This window comes from Symsagittifera roscoffensis, chromosome 6, assembly GCF_963678635.1.
Source record: "Symsagittifera roscoffensis chromosome 6, txSymRosc1.1, whole genome shotgun sequence".
Classification (NCBI taxonomy): domain Eukaryota; kingdom Metazoa; phylum Xenacoelomorpha; order Acoela; family Convolutidae; genus Symsagittifera; species Symsagittifera roscoffensis.
The window spans coordinates 50,608,218-50,632,691 of NC_087067.1; the positions used below are offsets into that span (position 1 = coordinate 50,608,218).

At 35.7% G+C, this 24,474-nt stretch overlaps 4 protein-coding genes across 14 annotated transcripts in view; 1 reads left to right on the plus strand and 3 right to left on the minus strand.

The window, feature by feature from the left end:
• The window catches only part of LOC134847966 (sperm flagellar protein 2-like), a 584,566-nt gene that overhangs the window by 313,868 nt on the left and 246,224 nt on the right, over positions 1-24,474 (minus strand). The gene's annotated exons all lie outside the window — the stretch shown is intronic.
• Positions 5,425-7,505, minus strand: LOC134848794 (serine/threonine-protein kinase fray2-like). Its single transcript, XM_063866304.1, has 2 exons — positions 6,751-7,505; positions 5,425-6,022 (listed from the first exon to the last, which is right to left on the minus strand). Exons 1-2 carry the CDS (start codon positions 7,503-7,505, stop codon positions 5,425-5,427), a joined length of 1,353 nt encoding a protein of 450 aa, XP_063722374.1.
• LOC134848060 (nanos homolog 1-like) lies at positions 13,171-16,404 on the plus strand. The gene has a single exon (XM_063865396.1). It carries the CDS (start codon positions 13,601-13,603, stop codon positions 14,801-14,803), a length of 1,203 nt encoding a protein of 400 aa, XP_063721466.1. The 5' UTR covers positions 13,171-13,600; the 3' UTR covers positions 14,804-16,404.
• The window catches only part of LOC134848003 (enolase 4-like), a 66,494-nt gene continuing 61,338 nt past the window's right edge, over positions 19,319-24,474 (minus strand). For 2 of the 3 annotated variants that reach the window (XM_063865334.1, XM_063865333.1), the window contains 2 exons: positions 21,401-21,555; positions 19,320-19,802 (listed from right to left, as the gene is read on the minus strand). In XM_063865334.1, the coding sequence (XP_063721404.1) occupies positions 19,718-19,802; positions 21,401-21,555 (240 nt within the window). In that variant the 3' untranslated portion in view covers positions 19,320-19,717. Of the gene's footprint in view, positions 19,803-21,400; positions 21,556-24,474 lie in introns of all 3 variants that reach the window. The other variant, XM_063865335.1, reaches the window with a different exon arrangement.

Below are 24,474 nucleotides of genomic sequence, written 5' to 3' on the forward strand. Positions count from 1 at the left end.
AAGCCTACTACTTTCATGGCAGAAAAAAAACATTGCGAAAAGATTTGGATTGCTTTTATAGTTACAATTCAAATTTTTGGCTGTTCTTCTATAAACTCATGTAACGTCTTTTAAAAAGCTGTGGATATTCGCTCAATAATATAATGGTGCAAATAATTCATCCTATAAAAATAGGCAGATTTGTTCGTTTTTCAAATAACAGCAGAATTTAGCCTATTTTTTAATCTAATTAACTAATTTTTCTCTTCGCTAGTTATAGAAATGGCTGCCAGCTTGCCGGTCGCGCAAAGATTTTTATACAAACATTTTGCGTTAGGTGCACTGGTTCCGACGTATGCACTCCCACAGTTTGGCCAATAAGAGAGAAAATGTTTGAAATTAGATGAAACCTTTGAAACCAGCAGTAATCCATTTAATCTTTAAACTGTTTTGAAAAATTTCTGCAGAAGAATAAAATCTGTGTCAACCATTAAGTTAAAAGCGGTCTGAAATCAGGTACTTGGCATCTAAAATACAAGCTTTGGGAATCTGCTTTAAAAATGGCTATTCATGAGTATGCGCTACTGTGATTCTCAAGAAGTTAGGCGAATAAAAAAATAAGCACGCTTGGGGCTACTGATTGATATAGTTTAGCTGAGATACTTTTATTTTATTGGAAACGTTTTGCTCAAATCAGTTAGAAACCAAACGAGACTGCTCGTATCAAGGCGAAGCCCTGAACGTTCCAACTGCTTTTTAAGGTCTATGGAGCAGTAATTCAATAAAAAAAGGCCACACAACTAATTTGACAATTAAACATACAACTAATTTGACATAAGTTGATATGATATAGCAATGCATTAGCGGTCGTGGGATTTGATATTAAAGTTCTAAAACTTGAGTTGTGATCAAATTATTCATAAATTCACCAATAAAACTGTTCGCTGGAACTTTCATATAATAAACACCGGAAAACTAAGTCTTGCAAAATATTCTCATCTCATCTTAGAGATAAAAAACAGAGGGTACAAGTAACAAGACTACTCGTATCAGGGCGAAGCCTTGATGTTAAGACTGCCTTTTAAAGTATATGGAGCAGTAACAACAAGAAAATAATAAATGTAAGAAACAAAATGATTTTTTTTTAATTTGGAAGTTTTGTGAAAATCATTCCCCCACACGCCATATAAAGTTTAAGGTGATAGATTTCGCTCCTATTAACGATTCAATTATGGCAATTAGCTTGCTTCAAACCAATGTGCAACGATTTCTAAGACGGATTAAAACTCCGCTTACGCGTTAGTAGCACAATACATATCGCGCGTTAGTTGTCCCATATGGACCAAAATGGCAATTTTTAAACCCCCGATATTTTTTGCAAAATATAATCACAGGTGAAACTTTTTTCTTGCAAAATATTGTCAAATTAGTCCAGCGAACACCAATAAAACTGTTCGCTGGAACTTTCATATAATAAACACCGGAAAACTAAGTCTTGCAAAATATTCTCATCTCATCTTAGAGATAAAATACAGAGGGTACAAGTAACAAGACTACTCGTATCAGGGCGAAGCCTTGATGTTAAGACTGCCTTTTAAAGTATATGGAGCAGTAACAACAAGAAAATATTAAATGTAAGAAACTTAATGATTTTGTTCATTTGGAAATTTTGTGAAAATCATTCCCCCACACGCCATATAAAGTTCAAGGTGATAGATTTCGCTCCTATTAACAATTCAATCATGGCAATTAGCTTGCTTCAAACCAATGTGCAACGATTTCTAAGACGGATTAAATCTCCGCTTACGCGTTAGTAGCACAATACATATCGCACGTTAGTTGTCCCATATGGGCCAAAATGGCAATTTTTAAACCACCGATATTTTTGCAAAATATAATCACAGGTGAAACTTTTTTTTTCAAATTTAAGTTAAAAATAACAATGATTAGTTAGAAAGTCGAAATTGTCAGAAGAAAAAACCACCCCGAGCACAAATATTCGGTTTCCTTCATTACAAAAGTCGGAACATTAATTGCAAGTTTTTTTTGTAATTTTTTCTTTTCTTAGATTCTCCTCACTTTTGGACCAATTTGCTCCCTCGTCCATTTTAACGCAACCAGTATTACTATTTTAACACTGATGGATGCCCCTAAATTTTCCACATAAAATCATATAGAAACCAGCGACATTTAATTTGAGAAATATAATGGAGAATCGGCGTTAAAGATCTTCATGCTTAAACAGATTGGAAATTTATTCAGCTGAGCTGCTTGTCCAGAATGGAAGTCTACTCAAATACAATAAACAGCCAGTTTTCCTAATTGTATGATACATCAAAGCATTGCACAAAATTGTGCAAAAGAATTTACCCTGGTTGACCTCCATAGACCGAAAATGCTACTCATACAATTCCATAAACTAAGTCTATGGAAAAGTACTACCCATACAAACTTCATGAATTTTGCAAAAGTGCGGTATCGAAGTTTTTTCTAGTTTTGGCATAAGAATCAGTGTGTTGTACTAAATGAAAAAAAAACTTTTGTCAAAAATTGCTAATCATACAATTTACATATGTCGAAAATGTATGACTAGCAATTTTTTTATTGCGAGAACAAAAAATTTTCCAATTAATTTTACAAAAGTAGTCCGGGATACACAAAAATTAGATTTTGTTCCCTGTTGCACAAAATGCACAAAACTCCTATTTTGTATATGGCATGTTTAAGCATTCCTTGATCAATGGATGACTTATTTAAAACTCAATTTTTAGCATGATCATCTTTGAAAAAACTTTTCAAAAGCTTAAAGTTTGATTCTTTCAGTACTTGAATTCTGTAAGACCATTATCAGACAATTCAGATTGTTTCCAATGCATTGTAAGGTGGTCAACCTTTTAATGGCTCTATTTTTTTTTAGTAAACTACGGTTTGTGTCACTTGTGTTCGGTTAAGACCACATCCCAAAACTTTTGAGAAATCAAACTTTAAAGAAATCATTTTTTTAAGTTTATTGAAAAATACTAGTCATACAATTTCCATAAATGAAAAATCACTAATTAAAGACCGTTCAGGCAATTTTCTGTGCGTATGGAACTGCGTGAAACGATTATGATTAGCATTTTTCCATATATGAAAATTGTCTGATTAGCAGTTTCAACCCGGGTTTTGACAGGTTTGTTCGACTAGTCATCCGTGGGGAAACAAAATCGCTACATTGAAGATCACACGTTTATTAAAACAATTTAATTATACTCCAAAAGTATTATGGATAATCAATACGAGGCTAAACTGTGTATTTTGCGAATTGTAAGCGGATTCCGCAACAAGGACGTTCCCTTTGTTCTTCTTTTGTGCTTTCAATTTCTTTGATCGTTCCGACAAAATTCGATCAAGTTTAAATACTTGTCTCTAGAAGCCAGGAGCATACAGACACAAAAATAAGTGCCTATCCAGTGCACAGTTTGGTCTCGTAATGATTGACTTTATTGGCGCTTGATTTTTTTGGGTAATTGATTTTTGTGGTTTTTTTCAGCAAAATTTTTTTTCTTGGGAGTCTGGGAAAGAAGATACGTGTTGGAGTATTTGGCTGCATTTCGATCAAACAATCAACGCGATGAAAAGTTTCAATTCGAAAAAGCAATTGAAATGTTAGAGATTCGCCAAGCTCTCAATCGGTCAGAAAAAGTGGCATAGATCTCTCAGAAGACTCAAAGAGACGTATTTGACAGCGTATCACTTAGTGCACGCCTCGAGAGACTGAGAAAATTAGAGGCTACTTTTATGGCATATTTGGACGGATAGCTGGCATATTTAAGAATATGGCAAACTTAAGATAGCCGAATGCTGGCAGCTAGCACAAAATGTTCCGAACACAATGACGGCAGCAAAAAATTAACTAAAACACGCGAGCAAAAACTTTTCTTAACTTCTTGGTATTTATTGCTTCGTTAAGGTGACTGAGTTAGCGTTTTGCGACAACTCGCAATAAAAAAACAGCTCGCAATAATCGACATCTTGCAATAAAAGATAACTCGTAGTATGCTCACAGTTGGCCAACGTGTGTCCATCTTGCAATCAGAGGTTAAGACTTTATATAAAATTTGGAGCCAATAATCGCGACAAAAAGGCGGCCCTCGCGTAGCGGCCCACCGGTAACTTTAAAACACAGTTTTAAATTAATTTTGAACACCCTTGCGATAAGCAAGTGTATTGCAAAAGGGTATTAGACTTTTCACGTAAATAATTTAATTCAAAAGACTCATCTCTTGGACCCTGGTCCTATTCATCTACTTGCTTTATAAAAAGCTCAAATTCCATCAATCATCTGGCGTAGAGGTGACACACATGCTTGAGACGGCATAGTCTTGTGATTGAGTTCGGCTGGGACCTTTTTTTGCAGACCAGAGTTTTCGTGCTTTTCCGAACTATCGTCCATCCGATTGTTTTGTCGGCTTAATTCCCGTTGCTCCAATTATTTTGAAGATTCAGCGTTCTTATAAGCTGTTGTAACACCCATGCTTGAGACGACAAAGCCCGGTATTTCAATTCCAGACGGAATCTTTTTTTATGCAAACTTAAAATTTTTCGGCTACTTAAATTTTTGTCTGTCTGCTTATCTTTACAGGCTGAGTTCTCACAGAACGGATTTTTAGCATTTCAAATACTTTTTGCCAAATTTCTATTTTCGTTCCGGATTTTTTGGACTTTTTTATTAAATTTGATAAAGAAGACAATTTTTTGAAGATTTTTTTCAATATTTGATTTTTTTTTTTCATTTTATTTTAATCATAGTCATTCATTTTTGTATCGCAAATGGTTTGAAGCTCACTTTTGCCTTTGTGTATAACTTTGATGAACTTTATGGTGACCGTTATCTACATGTTGCGCATAAGCTCCCAAAAAAGTCGGTGAAGACTCTTTTTGAAATGCTGAAAGTCAGAACAATTAATTTTCCACAGATTTTGGTTTCTGGGTAAACTTTTCTGCGTCAGAAATTTCTGCGACTGTTTGTACCATTGTTTAACTTTGGGGTCAATTACAACGGAAAAACGGAAAAATACAGACCAAATTTTCTCAAAATTTAAATAAATTTTTTATTTGTTTTTTGGACTCCGAACCAGAAACAATATGGCTTTAATATGATACTACAATTAGCCCCAACAAGTTTTCTGTGAGATTGGAAAAATCGGACTGATAAAATAGAAGCAGAACCGAAACGGGGTCAGAGCACTATGCCAACAATGCATTTTGCTGATTTGTCCCGTAAAAAAGCACACTATAGTAAGAAGGTGTGTCAGGAAATTGTCAATACAGTTTTAACCTAATTCAAAAATTTTTGAAACTAATTTTTCTAAATAAAAAAAATATATAGGAAATTGTTTTTACTCAACGTAGTAAGTAGTAAGTAATTATTATAAATCTATCATATAATCGACATATATCAACTCAAAGTTCAACGTCTTCTTTGGAATCTGCTGTGACGTCATTTGAGTTTCCTTCGTCTTCCGTCTCTTTCTCCTCCAGCTTTTCTTCATTCAGTTTTTCGTTCACTTCTTTTCTACTACTTGAAGATTTTCCTTTACTACTGCCACTTTTCTCTTTGGTCTCCCCGCCATCTAAAGTTCGTTTCGATGTTTTACTCCTAGGCGCCCTTCGCTTGACTTTCCGATTGCTACGATTACTCCGATTGCTTCGCTCGCTCCTCGGCTTTGCGGGCGCATACTGCTTCGTCGGGTGGGTCGATTGGTCGTCTTGTACCACTATATCAGGGCTCTTGGATCTTGCATTGCTCGTCGGAGCTGCCTCGCAATTTTCATCCATCATGGCATCTTTGTCAATTTTCTGCTCTTTTGCTTGATTTTCGCCTTTTCCGCTTTTGCCAATACTTCCAGTTTCGATTTTCTTCTGGCTGCTTCCCCGTTGGCTTCTCGATCCAAACAGGAGTGGTTTTGAGTTCTGGTTTGGGTTTGGGGGTATCCGCTGCTTGCTGTAGAACCCTTTCTTAACCCGTCGTTTCACTCGGATCCTCTGTTTGTATCTGCTTCTAAAATGTTCTAAAATTTTGACAGGATCCCCCAAACCCTTGCTTGATCTCCTCTTCCGTGAAAATTTTTCGTGTTCAGAAAGTTTATTTCTATCATCAATTCATGAAGTTGTAATTACGTAATGATTTATATCCAATTTCTGAGAAAATATTCCGGTTCAATCAACGAATCGTAAGGAAGGCAGTCTTCAGGGCGTACACATTTTAAAGGTCTAGAGAAGAAGCGGATTGCTTGTTTGAGAATATTAACCATCACATATCTTCGTTAAATATTGATAACGACAATGAATTTGGTAAAATGAAGGAACTTCGTAATCTCGCTGCTACCGGCAGAGTGAGGCCGGTACCTGACAATCTTCTTCGATAAATTGGTCCATTCTTCGAAGTTGCATCGTCGGTATTTTTAAGGAATTTGAAAACTTGGAACTTCAATAGATTGAATTCATGAATTGATGACAAAACGTTTGTATACAATTTTACAAGAAAAAAAAACACAGATGAGATCAAATTTGAATTTAAAAAAGAATTGAACTGCTTCATGGGATTTTACCTATCATAATAACATTTGCTCTAATTTTTTCTACTCTAAATTTTGTTCTTCTGAGCTAAATTGCGCCACTTTGCAAGATATCATTAGTGGAGGGGTGAACTTGGATGTTGCAATCAAAGCAGTTTTGCAAAAATCTATTTTGGTGCTCTGAAAAAGCAGAAAAGGATAAGTTACTCACTTTGTGTCACTGCTGTTGCCACTGCGATTTGACGGCGCCCTCAGACTCTTAGACCCCTCCCTTGACCTACTCTTATCGCGATCCAGATCCTCTGCTCTGACATCGAACACCTTGTCACTCTCAGTCGGAGGCTTCTCAAGGTCAACTTCATAGTCCCCCCTCAGCATCGAGTCAATGTCGGAGTATCCGTCCTCCTGCTCCCCCTCGGGACCATCGTCGTCGGAACTTCCGCCACCTCCTTTTGACTTGCCTTTCGATTTATCTTTCGATCTTTCTTTAGATCTGTCTCTGGAATCGTCACGTGATCTTGAGCCATCACGTGACCCGTCTTTTGATCGGTCTCTCGAACGCTCGCCTGATCTACTTTTAGATCCATCGCGACTTGCCGAGCGACTGCTTCCCTTAGACTTGTCGCCAGATCTGGATCCCTTGTTGCCACTTCGATCGCCAGTCGAGAGGTTGCTATCTCCTTCGAAGCTCTCGCCCTCTTGACTCGACAAATCGTTTTGAGATTTCGATTTGCTGTCTCGTGTTAATTTCCCGACCGAATCATCGTCCGATCCAGTCTCACCTTCGGAGCCTCCGGAACGTCGGAACTCCTCGTTGAGTTTCTCATCTTCGCTATCGTCGGGTTTGTTGTACGACTTGTTCAAATCATCAGTTGCTTTTCGATTTTCGTCGTCTTTCTTGTTCTTCGATTTTTTGTCTTTCTTTGTTTTTTTGTCTTTTTTGTTCTTGGAACCTTTCTGTCCCATTTAAAAATCACGTTCTATTAATACATCTGGCATTCTGAGCTGATACATAACAACGACTAAACATTCGTGCTTATTCTCAGAAGAAGTTATTTCTTTAAACTCAAAATGCATTATAGTTGATGTTATATTGTCAATTTATGACCAGGTAATAACTTGCCTTGACTTTGTGACTTTTGAAATGGTGTTTTAAAAAGTACATTAATACTTTCTTGTCTTCTTTTCGGAATTAGTTCACGGAATGTTCCAACCTTAATCATATATTTTTTATTTAAAAAAAAAGGAAATAAGCTCTAATTTTTGTCTATAATTTTTCAATGCTAGAAATAGTACCATCCAGGTGGATAAAATAAATGTATTCAATAAAATTAATGCAAATTAACGTCCGTCATCTTTTAAGTCAACATAAATTTATTAATTTCTCATTATTTTAAATGTACAAAAAATGTGTCAGTTGAGCAGAATGACAAATAATGGTAACTGCGCAAAAAGCAATCAGACAGTTAATCAAACACAAGAAGAACCGGCAAGCACAAAAAGCTCTCACCATGGACAAGAATTTTGGATATATTTTTATTCAAGTAGAATTTTTTTAAATGTTTATTTTTCAATTTATTTTCCATTTTTTCTTTCAATTTTGTTTTAGTTTTACACCTTCCCATGGATTCGATCCCCCACCGACCGAAAGAGTCCCCCTTTGGAACTAATTTAAGGCATACAACTTGGTCTTGAAATTTTTCTGAATACGCCGTTGGCGCCAATATATACTAATTTTGACGGGCAGTGCCCGCCGAAAAAGGCGTTTTTTTTTGGCCAAAATTTCCAAAAAATGCTTCAAAATGCTTATTTTGGCCCGTTTTTTCAAAGAAATGCCCGAGGCTCACAAATTTTGGTCAAAAAAGAGTCTTTCTAGTGATCTGAGACAACTCAGACTATCATTTTGTTCGACCTAAATACGAAAGTTGACAAAACGTTCGATTTATTTTTGAAAAACGCACCCCCTTGAGAAAATTATAGATCTGCCCCCTGAAAGCGAACAAACGGATCAAACAAACCTGGTAGAAGACATTGCCTTAGCATCAAAACATAAAAGCGTACCGCGAAAAAATTTTTGCAGCACAAAACAAGACAACCATGCGCGTTGCTTAATGCACATATAAGCCAAACAGAAAAGGCTGCAATTGCTCCCAGCTCAAAATAATAATCCGAAACTGCTTCATTTAACAATCCAAACTGACACAGGTTTTCGATTCTTTAATACTGTTTGGGATTGTGTAGGTTCAAAAATTGACTATTTTTGTTAAATATAGTTAGAAACTTGCCAAGGAGATAACATTTCTCTTACAAAAATTAGAAAGTCATCGCTTCTGCAGGAATCATCATTGCAACGGGTTCTTACAGCTAATTTTGCATCTGAGATTTGATTGCATAAATTTTAAAAAATCAAAATTTTTTTATAAAACGATCAAAGGTTCTACAAAACGTTCAAAAGGATTTCCAAAATCAATAACTTATTCCTGTAAAGAGCAGGTTCTGGCCACTTAAGTAGAGAAGATACCCAAAACCGGGTTTCTCGATTGAACACAACCTGATTTCGCGTTAAGTCAAAAAGTTTGCAAAAAAAAAACTGTCAAAGTTTCAAATTTTTGACTTGTTTGAAGGACATTCTTTTTTTCTTAAATATATTGGGCATACGCACTTATAAAGGGAGGCTTTCAACAACCTGTTGTTTCGATTAAAACTATGATATCACATTTGGCTGGATAGTTAGCGAGAAAAATTCAAAAAACCGTCAACTAATCAAGTGCAGCCACTTATTGAATGCTGTAACTTAGGTTGTATGCAAAATCTCAGATCTGGAAGGGTAGTTCTCGAGAAACTTCAAAAACTTGAAAGAAAACTCTAGGGGCTCAAGTAGAAAGAGACTCTAGGGGGGGGGGGGGGGGTAGGCGGTTTTTCGATTGATACCCTTTTTTAATAATCAGTGGAAGTTTCTGAGAAAAACTTGAAATTTTCCAATGAATTTGGAAACAATTTTCCATAATGAAAAAAAATTCAACTAACCGATTGTCAAATATACAATATGAAACGTGCAGAAAGGAGTGAAACAATATAGAAACAACCTTCGTCTATATTCGTCTTCTTCGTCTTCCATAGAAACAACCCGCAATTAGGTCATTAAGCTGATAAAAATTTACGTCGAATTTATTTGGGCCGAGGAACTTTTTAAGCGAAACATAAAAAAACAAAGACGGAAATGCGAAGTCAAGATAAGTGAAACTACAATTTGTAGGAGTAAATCAAACATTAAATGGAACTTAAAAAAAATGCGCGCAGCAAAAAAAATGATTTCAAGATGTGACAACTAAGCTGACAACAGATAAGCAGACAAATAATTGGCCGACAATTTTAATTGAAACAGAATATTTACCGTTTGAAAAAAGTAGGTCTCGTTCAGATTCGATACCAAGACCTTCGTCGTCCCAGGCGTATCCGTTACCTAGAGGCTGATATCCTGAAAATCAAAAAGGCACATTCCACTCGAAAAAATAAGGAGAAGTGTTAAACATGTCGCACAGACAATTCGACCAAAGACAAATTGAAATTCAGACATTCCAGCCAAAAGTATACAGACAATTCAGCAAGGGACCATTCAGCAAGTTTTTCAAAAAGTAAGATTGAAAAAAAACGGACTTGGATTTAATTGTCGGTTTAAGTTTAATTGCTAAGCTCTTAATTGGCCGCCCCTTTTGGCAAGAACGCAAAACGTTAGCGTAAATGAGGCGCACACTGTTTGGGCCCAGTTGTCTCTGGCTGAATTGTCCGCATGACTTTGGCTTGAAATATCTGATTTTTATATCGGCTGAGTTGTCTTTGACCGAATTGACTTAACGCGTTTGAAAAGAACTGATGAACTAATTTAAAATAGCTTGAGTATTGGACTTCATGGTGAAACTCAAAGCGTTTCATATACTTCCTAAAAAAATTGTTTCGAAATAATGTGTTTAATCTGTGATACTCGTGTCAGTGATTTTCCACCTGTGGGTTTCGAAACTAATTCTGAAGGGTAAAAAAACTGGAGGAAATCATTAGAGAAAACGTCTGGCTGACTCAACGCAATCTTTTGACCGGAGCATTGGAAAAAAATAGCTAAAAAACCCATAAAAGCTACAAAGCTTAAGGAATGTATTTTGAGCGTACTTTGTAAGGTGGAGTAGAAAACATTTTTGTTCCGGCAAAATCGTCACAGATATTCGTGAGGTAACAAATGCTTTAAAGGAAACCAGCCAATCAAAGGTAAAACCAAAATTATACCAACAACTTGTCAAATGTTTCACAACAAAAAAATCACCGCTATCAATCCTTGTTGCAAAACAAGTATTGATTAGAACTGCTTCAGTCAGGCCTCAGATTTTATTTAAAGTTTAAAAAAAGTTCTCTCAAAGTGAGAAAAACTGTAAAAACTTGATGTTTTTCATTTCTCAGACAAAGTTACACCGGGGGGGAAATGGAAGAAAAAAATTGCTTCATAGAATGGATATCTAATTTTGCTAAAATTTCAGCTTATTCGAGCGAGCCAATTTTATATAAATTTTGACGATAAATGTTGGTATTAAAATAGCTGAATAATTCCAAAAATTCACAAGAATGGCCAGTCACTGTGCAAGACGTTCCGACTGGTCTTAAAAAAATTTTGAACGTTTTTTTTTCTCATTTTAGTGATTTTTTCTGCGTGTTTTAATAAAATGATCAGAACAAAAAAAACTAGAAATTAGACATACGCGACAGTCATAGTAAAACAGGCAAATTTGAAACGAGTTTTTGTAGAATGACTAGAAAGGCAAAAAAATTTGTAAGATAGTTTTCAAAATTGTTTCACTTTTTTTTAGAAAATTTTTGAAGTTTTGGATCCCAAAATGGCGCCAAGAACTCCAAAAACTAACTTAACTTGAGCCACATTAAGTTTTAAGGCTTAAATTAAGCATAATTATTCTAACTTGAGCCTACTTGCTCATTTTACTTGCTCGAAATTAGACGAAAAATCAAAAATTTCATACCGGTTTTTCTGGAAACTGGGGAAAGTTTTCAGAATGTTCGATTCACAACTAAAAGGGCTTTAATATGGTAAATCACTCAACCCAGTTCGATGATTGTTTGTGGTACCTGATTTTGCGTTAAAAAATTAAGAAAAAAGTAAATCACGCGAATACAAAGTTCCTTCTCATTTTCAATGGTCGGAACAAAAACGTTTCTCAAATTTAACTCACAAAACGACCATTTTGAAAATGAGGAGAACGACCATTTTGAAAAAGACCATTTTTAAAACTCACAAAACGACCATTTTGAAAAAGACCATTTTGAAAACTCAAAAAAAAACTTTTTTTTCTTTTTTGTTTCAACGCAAAATCAGGTATCACAAATAATCATCGAACTTGGTTGGGTGATATATCAAATTAGAGCCCTTTTGGTTGTGAATCGGATGACACTCCGAAAAAATTTCTTTCTCAATTATCCATATGCTCCCTTTACACCTGAGTTGCTAATTTGACGTTTCTGAGCCTCAATTTCTCAAATTTAGATTTCAGACTAAGAACAACGCAATAGTAATTTATATTGAAAAATTATTTTGATTATAGTTAGTTTTTTTTTAATTTTTAGCGACATTAAGTTTGTTGAACAATTGAGGAATGACAAAAGATAAATTTAATCGTTAAATAAGTTCAAATTGGCAACAAAATGACATCCATAATTTAGGGCGAATGGCTCAAACTGGACATTGAATTTGATTTGATCTTATTTTAGTTAAGTATTAGTTGATTTCCTTAATTTATTGTTTTCTATTAAGAAAGTGCAATAACCTTTTCCTAAACATGATTGATGCTATTACTATCTACTAATTCAGGAGCCTCAAAATTTTTAATACTCAATTAATTGTTTCCAGAATTCCTGCAACGCGTTTCTTAAAATGGTTTCGGGTTGCTCCAAAATCATTTTTGGCAACTGTTTATCCAGCCAATTTTCGAAACTTTTCTGGTTTTTATCTTTTTTTTATCAAGAAACCGTCTGGATAAAATTTCATCAAAAATCACATTTTGGTCATTTTTGTCAATTTAACAGTGAACGATAATCGAAATAAGTTGTCTGAAGTTAGACAATTGACAATTTTTCTACAGATCTCTGTAGCTACAAAAAAACTTCCCGAAAACCGACCGAGTCCAACCTCAAAATCAGTGAAACTGAATTTCGCCCTTAAATTGCAATGCTCGTTCCTGTGATTATTTTGAATGGCTCGCATTGATAATTTGAAAGTTAATCACCCCAATCAAGTCAACTCTTTTTTTTTAGCCCTGTTCACTTCTGAAGGTAATAACCCTCTTTCATAAACACTCGAATTAACGAAGCAGTTTTTCTAAACAAAGTTGAAGTATTTCCTCTTTAATTTTCCTTTTTCGGTTATTTAGACTTTCTTTTTCTCATTCATAGAAATAAAGGAAAGAAATGTGCTTTCCCCGTGCTATTTGTCAATAATTTTTGCGGGTAAAAGTAGTTCTTTTAAGGAAATAAAAGAATTTTATAAAATAAATTACAATAAATTTCAGCTATAAAAGCGCTCTGATTGGTTAAAATTTGTTCTATCTCAGAGAGATTTCTAGGTGCCTTTGCTTAAAGCATTAATAAAGAGAATAGACTTAAATAAGGCCGACGAGAATTAGTGAAAGTTATTTTCTAAATATTTGTTGAATTACAAAGGAACAGATCAGTTGGGAAGAAAAAGCCAAAATAATAGCACATTTATTTCAAGCAAAATTATCTTCTGAATTTATAGCAGATTTCCATCAGCAAAATTAAATTTCCAGTTAACTTCGAAAATTTATTTTGAAAAAATTGCCTCGATTGATCGAAGGTTTTGTCATTTTCAAAAATTCCAGAAGTAATCAAGTCCCAGATTTCGCATCTGTTGAATTCCTTGTCAAAAATACTGAATTATTAAAAATCAATTTCATTTTATACGATCTTGAGATCGATAAAATTGACCAGTTGTTCAACTAATTTAGTTGATTGCCTTCGAAAAAATTGCTAACTTTATCCGATCAGTTATGGAAATGCAGATGCTTGACGAGATGTTACGAGAGAGCCACTTCAAGTCTTTCCCCCACATTTATCAGCCTCTCAGGGCGCCCACAGCCCCCCAGATGGTGAACCCGGCCGCTATGGTCAACCCTGCTGCATACCTTCAGGCCCAGGGCTACAACCCGTCATCATTCCAACGTTACGATGACTATCTCGGCCTGTCTCAACTTCTGACAAATGTCAAACTTGCTGACAGTCACGACGACGTATTCTCTGACAAAGCGCCTTCGCCGCCCACTCAGAGCACAGACATCTACAGCGAGTTCGACCGAATCTTCGCCGACGCCAGAACCTCATCGTCAGCCTCGCCTCCTATGCAGCACATGCACAGTCCCTCAAACTACAGATCCCGGTCGAGAATCAGCAGCTACGGGTCGGTGGGATCCGCCTGCGACAGCAACACGAGCGCCGAAACACCTGTGAACAGTTCGGGTCGAGTGCCTCCGAGTGTCCAACTCGCACGGAAACTAAATGCCAAGAGACTCTGTGTGTTCTGCAAGAACAACGGTGAAGTCGAGAGTGTCTATGCTTCGCACATCTTGAAAGACGACGACGGAAGGGTTTTGTGTCCAATCCTCCGAGCCTACACCTGTCCTATCTGCGGTGACTCAGGCGATACCGCACATACGATCAAGTATTGCCCACAGAACACTGGCCAAACGAGTCCGAGCCAGGACATGACTCCTACAAAGCAAAACCAGCAGATGATTTCAACTGTGAACTCAAGCGCAATGCAGATGAATAACCAGCAGTGTCCTCCTCCTGCACCATCGTATGCCTCGATTCCCTCTACGTTCGCTGCCTCCAATCACATGGTCAATGTTTCCGGGGTGACTTTTGCCAACAAAGTTGCCATGTCACAACAACAACAACAGCAGCAGCAATCTCAGATCCCGCAGCACATGGGCAAAATGGTGACCCAGTCGGCAGCAGGAGTCCCAAGATGTTTGGAATCGTCGGCAGTTTCATCCTCTGTGATGTGCGGTTCCTCAGGAGCGGCTCAGGTGTACAACAATATGACGTCACATCATCATGCTCCTCAACATCATCAAATTCTGTCGTCTGTTAATTCGCATCCGCAGCAAATCATGTCCGCCAATGTAAGTGCCAGTAAACACACCCACAACCACAACCAACATCAACATCAGCCCCAGCTGAACAAGTACTGACAACCATCGCTTTGACAACAAGCAGTGTCAAAAAACTGCAAACGTTCCAAATGTTCAATTTCTCAATTCAGCTCATTTAATTTTATATCAGTGTTTTTATAGAATTCTTACGCAATTTGTACGCACTCCAAGACGGGGTCAGACCACTACGGGTTTCGGGTGCTAAAATTGTTACTATAATTATTGAACGGCGGGCGGAATTGAACTTGTGCTTTTGGTGATATGATTTGTTCTCAGCTGATCTGAGCTTTTCCAATCAAAACTCATCTAATGTGCAACCCCATTGCCAAATTTCTTGCATAGCTGTTGAACCGGCCCAAAAATCAGGCAATATTTCTGTTTTACTATCTTATGTTTCTGGCAGACAAAATCAAAAATTTGCCCAAGTGGTTAAACCGCGATTGTTCCGATGAGACTTTTTGTAAACTTGTAACTGGACTGAAAAGTTCCGTCGCTTCTCGTGTTGTGAATGTCGCTTTAATCTACATTGCCTATTTTATTTTTTCATCAAAATCGTATTCTTCCTAACACTTTCTACCACCTGTGTTTTCCTTTCTCTCCTGTCACTAGTTTGGGGGAGCAGTTTAGTTTGATAATGATTTGATGCTAGTGACATATGCAATAACCTGCCTATTATCCACGAGTTTTTTTCATTTCGTTTGAGCGGAAATTCACTCGTAGAATAATTTTCAAATCAATTCTCGTGCTATTATTTTATAGATTATTGGTTCTTCCTTTCTATTCAATCAACCAGTGACAAAGTATTAACATCATATGAAAGAATGCAGTTAAATTGGCGCTTTTAAAGTGACTTTTTGTCGATATGTTGGATGCGAAACTGAGTTACATGATGACTATCTTAACATCAGGAACAACGGGTGAAAACTGAAACGTCTTAACTTTTGACCAGCAGATTAAATTTCGATCTACTGTGAAAATCATTGCGACTGCAGTACATGTTGAACTACCTGTGAAGTTAGCTTTTGTGAAGTGAATGAAGCTAAATGTGAAATGCAAAATGTCATAATCCGAGAATATGTCTTGTGAACAAATTTTCCGAATACTCAATTCGTGGGAATCTGTCGTGACTTGTCGTGTAATGTGTTGTATGTCCACGTGCTTAGTTCCTGTTCCTCCCAGCAAAATCAATTTCATGCATTCGATTCATTATTCTATTTTATTCAATCATTTTTTGTAATTTCCAATTAGCATATTTTAACCTATTCATTCTCCTTCTATTCTCTCTGAAACCGCCTAAAATTAATCATATCTAGTATAAAATTTCTTAACTACGGAATCAACTCGGAACAAATTCTCGAAAACATTTTTAGCCTTGAAAACTATTCGTTACTACTTTTTGTGGAAAAGGTTTCGTCAAACGAGCTTTTCTACGAGCTGAGAAACTGCGTTGATTCCTCGAATGAAAATTCTTGCATCAGAGAGATAGAGCAAAAAAAAACAACTAAAAAGCCATTATAATTTATTCAATTCAGTATTTGTAAAGCAAGTGAAAACATTATCATGGATATTAAATGTAGATTTTGTAAAAGCAAAGTTATTTCAACAAATTCTTCAGTTAGCAATTCAAATAACTTCCGTCATTTCACCTTCTTTTCAAAAAACAAACAAGTTCTCACTAGGCACCAAATATTCGAAGAATTCTATTTGAAGAATTCTATTCCGTTATTTCAGCAATATTTACATTATTCATACAAAATTGCACCCAAAACAAAACAAGTTTTTGACCAACGGTCTCCTCGAAAATTTTGCTGTTTTATTTTTTCTGTATCGAATAATTGATATATTTGTTCTCGCAAATGCAGAACTAGTTCAAAACAGTCACATGGTCAAAAGCGACAGATTCACATCACAATTTGGGATGCAACAACACTCACTTAAAACATTTAAAAAACGCATTTTAAATGTCAGAAAAAATGAACATTGGAGTTCAATTAACATAACAGAGCTCAAAGAGGCGTTTCAAAAGTCAAAAGCCATTGACACACCAATTTTATTTCAAATGACACATTTCAGTCGAACTTATGAGCAAATTTGCTCCGTTATAAAATTCGGAAGCCTTGCAAAATTTCAATCACTGCAAAATACTTTAACTTTATTGCTTTTGTTTTGTCCTGAAGCGCACATTACACCAAATTTAAAACGTACTAAACCGTTTCTTCAGCTAACTAATTATGTTGGTGACTTTTCAGATAGTCTTATTACCACAGTTACAGCCGTCTTGTTTTTGACAAGTCTTTTCTGAAACGCAACAAAAAATTAAACAAACATTTGTCACGCATTTAGTGAATATTTTATAAAAATACGGCATTAGACATTAGTCAGTCACAAAAGTAAACCAGCGCAAAATAGAATTACGCGCCATGACATGAATAAATACATGCATATTCATCGCTCAATCCCAAATAATCGGCAGTTGAGAAAAAATTGCATTACAAGGTCGTTTGTTTTTTTTTGAGGAAATCAGTTTAAAAAGGTAATTTTTCAAACCATTCGTCATTAGGCAATCTCGTCGTATTTCTAATTTTCTATTCTACAGTCGACGAAAAAGAAAGTTTAAAATTTTTGTTACAAGCAATGTAAACAAATTGCGGCATTTTTCATCGTATACGCGCGTGAAGTCATATCTTTTTAAATAAATACGCTGATTTTTTTTTAAAAAAAAGCGCGATGAATTTTAATCGTGAGTTAAGCTCGAGGCAAAGAAATAGTCCCAATGCTACAGTATACACAGCACAGAGAAAATACATTAAAAACGACATTGAAAACACTGCGAATAGTTAAAAATTTTCAAAAAATAAGCACTAGTAAACATTTCCTTTTATGAGCACGTATCAGCCGGTGACGGAGTTCCATGTGTGTACTTTCTCTACTCGGTCTAAACAGCTAATCTAAATAAATCTTTTTCTCATCGAATATTCTAGTCCCTTTGTTCTGTGCAATGCATTTCCACACACACGCAGCGCAGCACCGACCGGGGGAGGGGGAATTAATTCTTAATATCTGAGTCAGATAAACAATTTCAGCGCCAAATCGATTTTTTACTTCTATAATATCCAGACAGCAGTAGTATTAGCAGACGCTTTCTCTTTTATTGCCGCAAAAATGAGGACTATCTGAAAAAACGATCATAACTGAAAAAAAAATGGTTTTAAGATCACTTCCCATTTTCGCGTTATTTCCATTTTGCCACTTCAAAACTTTTCGCGAGCACTTCAGTTTAAGCTGCGCTAAAAACCGATATTTTCAAGTATTCTCATACTCTCAAGTTTCTATTAATAAAAATAGTTTTAGAAGGAAGAGTTTGAATTAGAACTTAGTGATCGCTAAATTGGAGCTTATTACAAATTTCAGTTGATTTTCAAGCTGATTTTTTTGTCAAAGAAACAGCAACGATGTCCTAAGCATGTTGCACCAATTTTTGAATTAAGTTACAGATTTTTCGAACTTTTTTTGGCAGAAACAATGTACTATTTCTGAGAAATGATTAATTAATCATCATACAAGAAAAATCACAGCCGCTTTCTGATCTTAGAAAAACAAATCACTATTTAATGAATATATCGACTTGATTTTAGGTTGCTCGTTAATATTATACTGTTGATCAATCACAATATTGGTAGTATTTTCGTATCTAAATTCTTCTAGTTCTTTTTGTTTACGGTGAATAAGTCGAAATTCTTTTCATCTTGGTTCTATTGACTTCAAAAATGCAGCAAATCAGTCAATAGCTGTGCTTTTGCTCTTTCACAACAAACAAGTAAGCATTGATCCCTCTGCCTTTCTAGAAGAACTCTGTTTATTGACTCACTAGAAGTTATAGAACGCGCCCTAAACCCAGCAAGTCGCACACCCGAATCGATTATGCGCAAATACACAAACAGAGGGGGCTTTATGAATGTTAGGGGCAAAAGGGATACCCCTAACTGGTTTCGAACGAGCTTCAAGGTCAAATTTCACCCAATACAAATAAAGCAGAGAAATCTGCAAAAATTTAAGCGGAAGCACGGAAAAAATCTTAAAACCATCAGAAAAACTAGAAAAAATCTGGGATTTGAAAAGTTTGCAAGCAGTTTTATAGTTTGAATCTGCTCAAACTATCTTTCAAAAGTTTGACTCATAAAATCAAGTTTCGTCTGTTAAAACACGTTGTTTGTAACTCCCTTGCAGCTCCTGCTGATTGCGATCAGCACAATTTGATCACGCAATGGACACCTGTTCCTTCCTTGCTAATCCCACTTGAACAAACCAAGTCTCATAAATATTTCACAAACATGACCACTTTTATTACTCGTGATTGCTGAACAGCAACTTTATATATCTCAACGCAATTATGTCCTCTATGAGAATAACAAAGCACATTAACATTGAATGAGAATTTTTTACAGGAAGTCTGTTCGTATATTTTGCCTCGCCACTACGCCTTGGGGGCGGATGCACTAAGCTGTTGTAAACATATCCCAGGGGAGAGAAGAAAATTAATTTCGTGAATTTAAATTACATATTTACAACCGCACTAAATCATTTTTTATACAACTCTTTTATATACACTTGAACACATTTTTCAACTTTGATGAATGAAAAATTTATCGATTTAACATTTTTAGACTTTTCAATTTTTACATTTTTCAATTTTGAAATCCAAATTAAGTTGCAAAAAATTTAAACCAAGGAAGATTAAACAGATTGCTCAATTTTTTGTTATGGTTCGCTTCTTTTTTAATGAAGCAGAGCTTAAGAGCTCAACGCCTTCAGAAATAAAATGGGACAAGATAGATGCTATGAATATTTGAACAGTTGTTTCATTTTAGTGCTCTGTCAGTCACTCGTTCCAAACAACAGAGCTTTCGTCTCTCTTGTCCCAAGTGGCACTTGCTTGTTTACTTGTTCTCTATCTCACTCCGCCTTTGTTTGTTGTGATTCTGATCCTTCGCTCTGCTCGACGCCTGCCTGTTCTTCACTCGTCTCTTCTGGCTGCGAGCTGTAAAAATGACACTATTTTCAACTGACATTCAGACAAAAACGAAATTAAACTTGAAGAAACTTAAGCACAAGTGCATAGGAAATTATATTGCACATTCGATTTCATCAAATTTTTTACGCACAACAATAAAAAACTGGAACCTGAAAACTTCAGCTGAATAAAAAACGCTTTTTTGAATATACAATTCAATCTCAAACTATTTTAAGTAGAGGTAAAAGTGACAGCAGCTGCTAAATTAACCAGATTTTTATTTGGTCCGGCAGCAGCATTTAATCGAACTTAAAAAGGTCACAAGAATTATTTTCTATTTGCACCAATTATTTTCTAGTTCTACAACAAAGTATTTATGAGCAAAACTGATAGAAAAATAAATAAATTATACAAAGAAGAACCATTTTTTGACAATCAACGACCTGAAACCCAAAAACGGAGCCTTTCTACTTCATTATATTACACGAGGCACAAGACGAAATTGAACTAATTTATGTTCAAAACGTGAGAAGCCATTAAGAAAGCTTAACCGGAATCAGGAGTTTCAATTATGTTTGCGCATTAAATATAAAGGGATATGACAGTTAAGGAACAGACATTGCAATATTTTGAATTAGAGGTTCTATTTTTGCAATTTTTTAGAAGCTTTTAACTTGTAGATATAGATATTGTAATCTTTTGAATCGGAGTTTCTATTTTCTCTACACTTTTAGAAGCTTTCTACTTAGCTTCAATTACTACTCGCGGGAGTTTTATGAAAGCATACATTAAATGTCAGACACTCGAAACTTACAATCTGAGATAGGCGAAGTGCTTCAATAACCTGTTCAGAAAAGCCAACTTAAAAATAGCTAGCAAAACAAACGCCAATCAATTGCAACAGGATCATAATTATTGATACCAAATATACAAGAAAATAGCCATACATGCCAGCACAATTAATAACCAAAAGCCGGATAACTTCCATTTGTATTTGCACGTGGCCTTGACTAGTCAACGTGGAAGCAAGAAATGTATCTGGAAATTGCCTTGAGAAGTTGATCCGGACGTTGACAGATTTAGTACTAACTAGGTTAAGTTTGACTGCAACAACAGTGGTAGTAGTAGTTAATAATAGGAATTGATGCCATAGTTAGTCACTGGCTTCCGGCTATCCGAGTATTTTCTGATTCTTTTGATTTTTCGTCGCATTTCTATGATTAGCTTGTCCTATTACAAGTTTTTCTTAAAACCATGCCAAACCTATTTTTTTCAAAGCTAAAAGATGAAATTTTTGCCCAAGAACAGAAACTAAATAGATTTTGCGATATACATTTTAGCGCTCGCTCCAGAGTCAACTTTTTTCTAACTCTAGGATTATGAAGGTTTGACCGAGTTCTGGAAGATAGCTTTGGAATAACACAATGGTCACAAGCTTGCGACCAAAATCACTCTCTAACAAACTCATTGCCTTCCAAATTGTTACATAAAAGTTTCAACCCAATCAAGAAAGATTCGAAACCCGGTGCAAAATGTGAAAGTTGTCGCAGCGTTAACATTCGATTAATTAAATGGGGGGGGGGGTTATACATTAGTTGTTACCAATGATCATTCAAAGTACTGACTGTTTGGCGATGGTGAATGTGGTCTGTGTGTTTTGCTGCAGTGCGCCTGTGTTGTGCAGTTGTTTCTCCACTTCTATCAGTCTGTTGTACTTGCACGCCCTCTCTCCCCTGCAGAACCCACCCAACTTCACAAACTCCGCACCCACACCCACCGCCTGAAAAAAACATCATTTTTTATTTCACAGTCTAGTCCCGTGACCATTTACGTCCTCTGCGGCACCTTAACGTTCCGACCACTGAATATGGTGACGAACTTTCTATTCGGGTCTTTTAGTAATTTTTCTTTTTTATGCTTTCCACACAAAATCAGATAGCACAAATTATCATCGGAATGGGTCGAGAGGTATATCATATTGAAGCCCTTTCAGTCGTGATTCGAACAAAAATGTCCAAAAAAATCCCATTGTCGAGAAAAACCGGTTTGTATTTTTTGATTTTTCGTCTAATTTCAAGCGAATGAAAGTAAATTTTAAAACTAACATTTACTTAATTTTACTGAAGTCAAATTAATTACCTAGTTTTCTTTTAGCGCCTTTTTGGGAATTTAGAACTAAGAACGAATAAAAAAAATCTGCAAAAAATTTGAAAGAATGTTTTGAATTTTTTTATTTCTGTATGAGAAAAACTGTTGTCTAATGTCTCTTAACTTTTTTGTTCACGGTGTGATGAGAGAATCTAAAGACGACGCAATTTGAAAAAAAAATACATTTTTTCAAAATATGGCGGGAACATTCTGTGCTACTTGCACAGCAACCGGCTATCCTTGTGGTTTTGTTTTCATTTTTTCATCACCATCATGTGTTTTTTCTTCCATTTGAAGGTGGTCTGGTCTTAAAACTTCATTACACAAAATCTTATATCAGCGAATTCGTGTTAACTTGCGATGTATTCTCAATTATAACATGAATTTTTGCATTAACTTTCATCATCAAAATCAAAAACGGGCTATACATACTCAGACATCGGATGCGACCGTTTGAACTGAATAAAGCTTCAAAAATCATTACTGTTTTTACTAATTGAATGTGGTAAATTTCTAGGGGTTAGAACATACAACTCAAGTTCATTCGAACAGTTCAAAGATAAAATCAAGCTTCAATGCTCTTCATACTTGAGAAACGACTAAAACTATTGCCGCTTTTCCTTCTGTTTCTGATTCAATGTCAATCAAAACGATACTTACTTGAAAAAACTAATTTGATCTTGAAAAAAACTAATTTCACTAAAACAAACAATTTGACAGATTATGTTATCTAAGTTGAGACGTTTTCAAAAAATTCTTGCTAAAAGCTTATTTAGTCAACCCTTTATTTTGCACCTGTACCTTCTTAAATCAACATTTCCCCTTCTTTTAATTGCATTATCAAAAATTTGATAGTCATCATTATTCATTTCCTCATTCATTGCGAAGCCGCGCATTAATAGCAGCCTCCACTTGAGGAAAAATACAACAAAAAAGATGACATAATTATTAGATGCGATTTGGCAATTTTATTAATGAGTTGCTAGTTGACATGCGTGTGCGTGTGCGTGCAACAAGGCAATTGTGACCCGGTCGAAATTCGATACAGCAGTTAATGAGCTGTGTGTTTATTTTCGGAGGATGAAGGGGGATAGGTGGGATAAATTGGGGGTAACAAAAGGAACAGGGGAAAAAGAAAGAGTTACGAGGGGCAATTAGGGGGCTTCTTAGACAATCAATTTCCACATCAGCTACTTTGCTTAATCCTCTGAATGGATCGGCACGCGCACACACGCCGGAAATTACTAATTACTATTCACCAGAGCAGATAAAAATAATTATATTGCCCTAGGACAAAAGACCAAGAAGAATCGATTGGAGAAATTGCGATTATTTTCCCATTTTAAAAGCGCTATAAAAGTGGGAACTAAAAAATATCAACAATTTTAACTAACTCCCTCACCACAAAAAAGAGATTAAGCTAAGAACTCCGTGACGCAGATATCGTACATTAAAAGTACAAAGCAACAGCTTATTGATTGGGACATTTTTGAAAGAAATATGCCCTTTATAAGAATGATTTTTAAATCGTTGCTGGCATAAATACGAGTCAAGTTCCTTTTTGATCAGATTGAAATGCAAATACGTCACAATATATGAAAACATACATGGTTCGTTTCAGCGTTTGAGACGTTTCAACATACAAACTCCAAAAAATAAATTTTCCAATATTTTTGACGTCATTTTAGACAATAATTCAAAAGCAATCAGAAATATTGATGGCATTTAATGATTACGAAGTCCCCATTAGCAAGGACTTTTGTTATTTTTTCATGTACTCTTGCTCATAAATAAAAAATATTGAGTTTAAATCAAAACTCTAATTCGAAAACTTCGCGAATTTGAACTAAATTTTTTAATGAGCCCACATACATGAATCTTCAAAAACAAAAATATCACCTATTTTCTTCAAAAAAAAAAACCATTGTAAAAATATCATCTTTGTTCTGAATTTTGAAGGAAACTGGTACAAAAAAGGCATTATAAGCTACCATTCTAAAAACATCGCAATTCATATAAGTTTCTTCTAAAAAAACCAGGCGGAAAAGGGAAACTTTTGCTGCTTCCGAAACCACTCAAACTGTCGTCAATCAACAGATTACAGTCCACATCCGGTGCTAGTGACAGTCTCCTTCTGGACTAGAAAGAGGAAAATCCACGAGTGTTTCCAATCTGTCAACTTAGCAGATGCGGCAGGCGGCACTCGCATTGACTTTAGTCACACTTCAAAGAGAAATGAGAGGCGTGAATGGAAGGGGCAGTGGCATGAAAAGACTGAGGGCGTGACCACTTTTTAGATACTACTTCTAATATCCCTGCTAATGCTACTACTACTAATGGCGAAACCCTCGTGGCAGAAGGATCTAATGAAAGAAAAATATAGCAACACTTCGCACAATTTATTATTACTAAGAATTTTCAAGAATTGTGAAAATCAGTTTTAAATTTTAAGTTTCAAGGACCTCCCTCTATTGGTTTTAGATTTTCGGTCATTCGGCCGTTCGTCCATGAGAATAGTCCCCCTCTACCACAAACTATTGCTGAGGGTGAT

Coding starts and splice junctions, on each gene's coding strand:
- LOC134848794 (XM_063866304.1), bottom strand. CDS start 7,505: ATGGGACAGAAAGGTTCCAAGAACAAAAAAGACAAAAAAACAAAGAAA. Junction 6,023..6,750: donor GGCAACAGCAGTGACACAAA/GTGAGTAACTTA, acceptor AGAACATTTTAG/AAGCAGATACAAACAGAGGA.
- LOC134848060 (XM_063865396.1), top strand. CDS start 13,601: ATGGAAATGCAGATGCTTGACGAGATGTTACGAGAGAGCCACTTCAAG.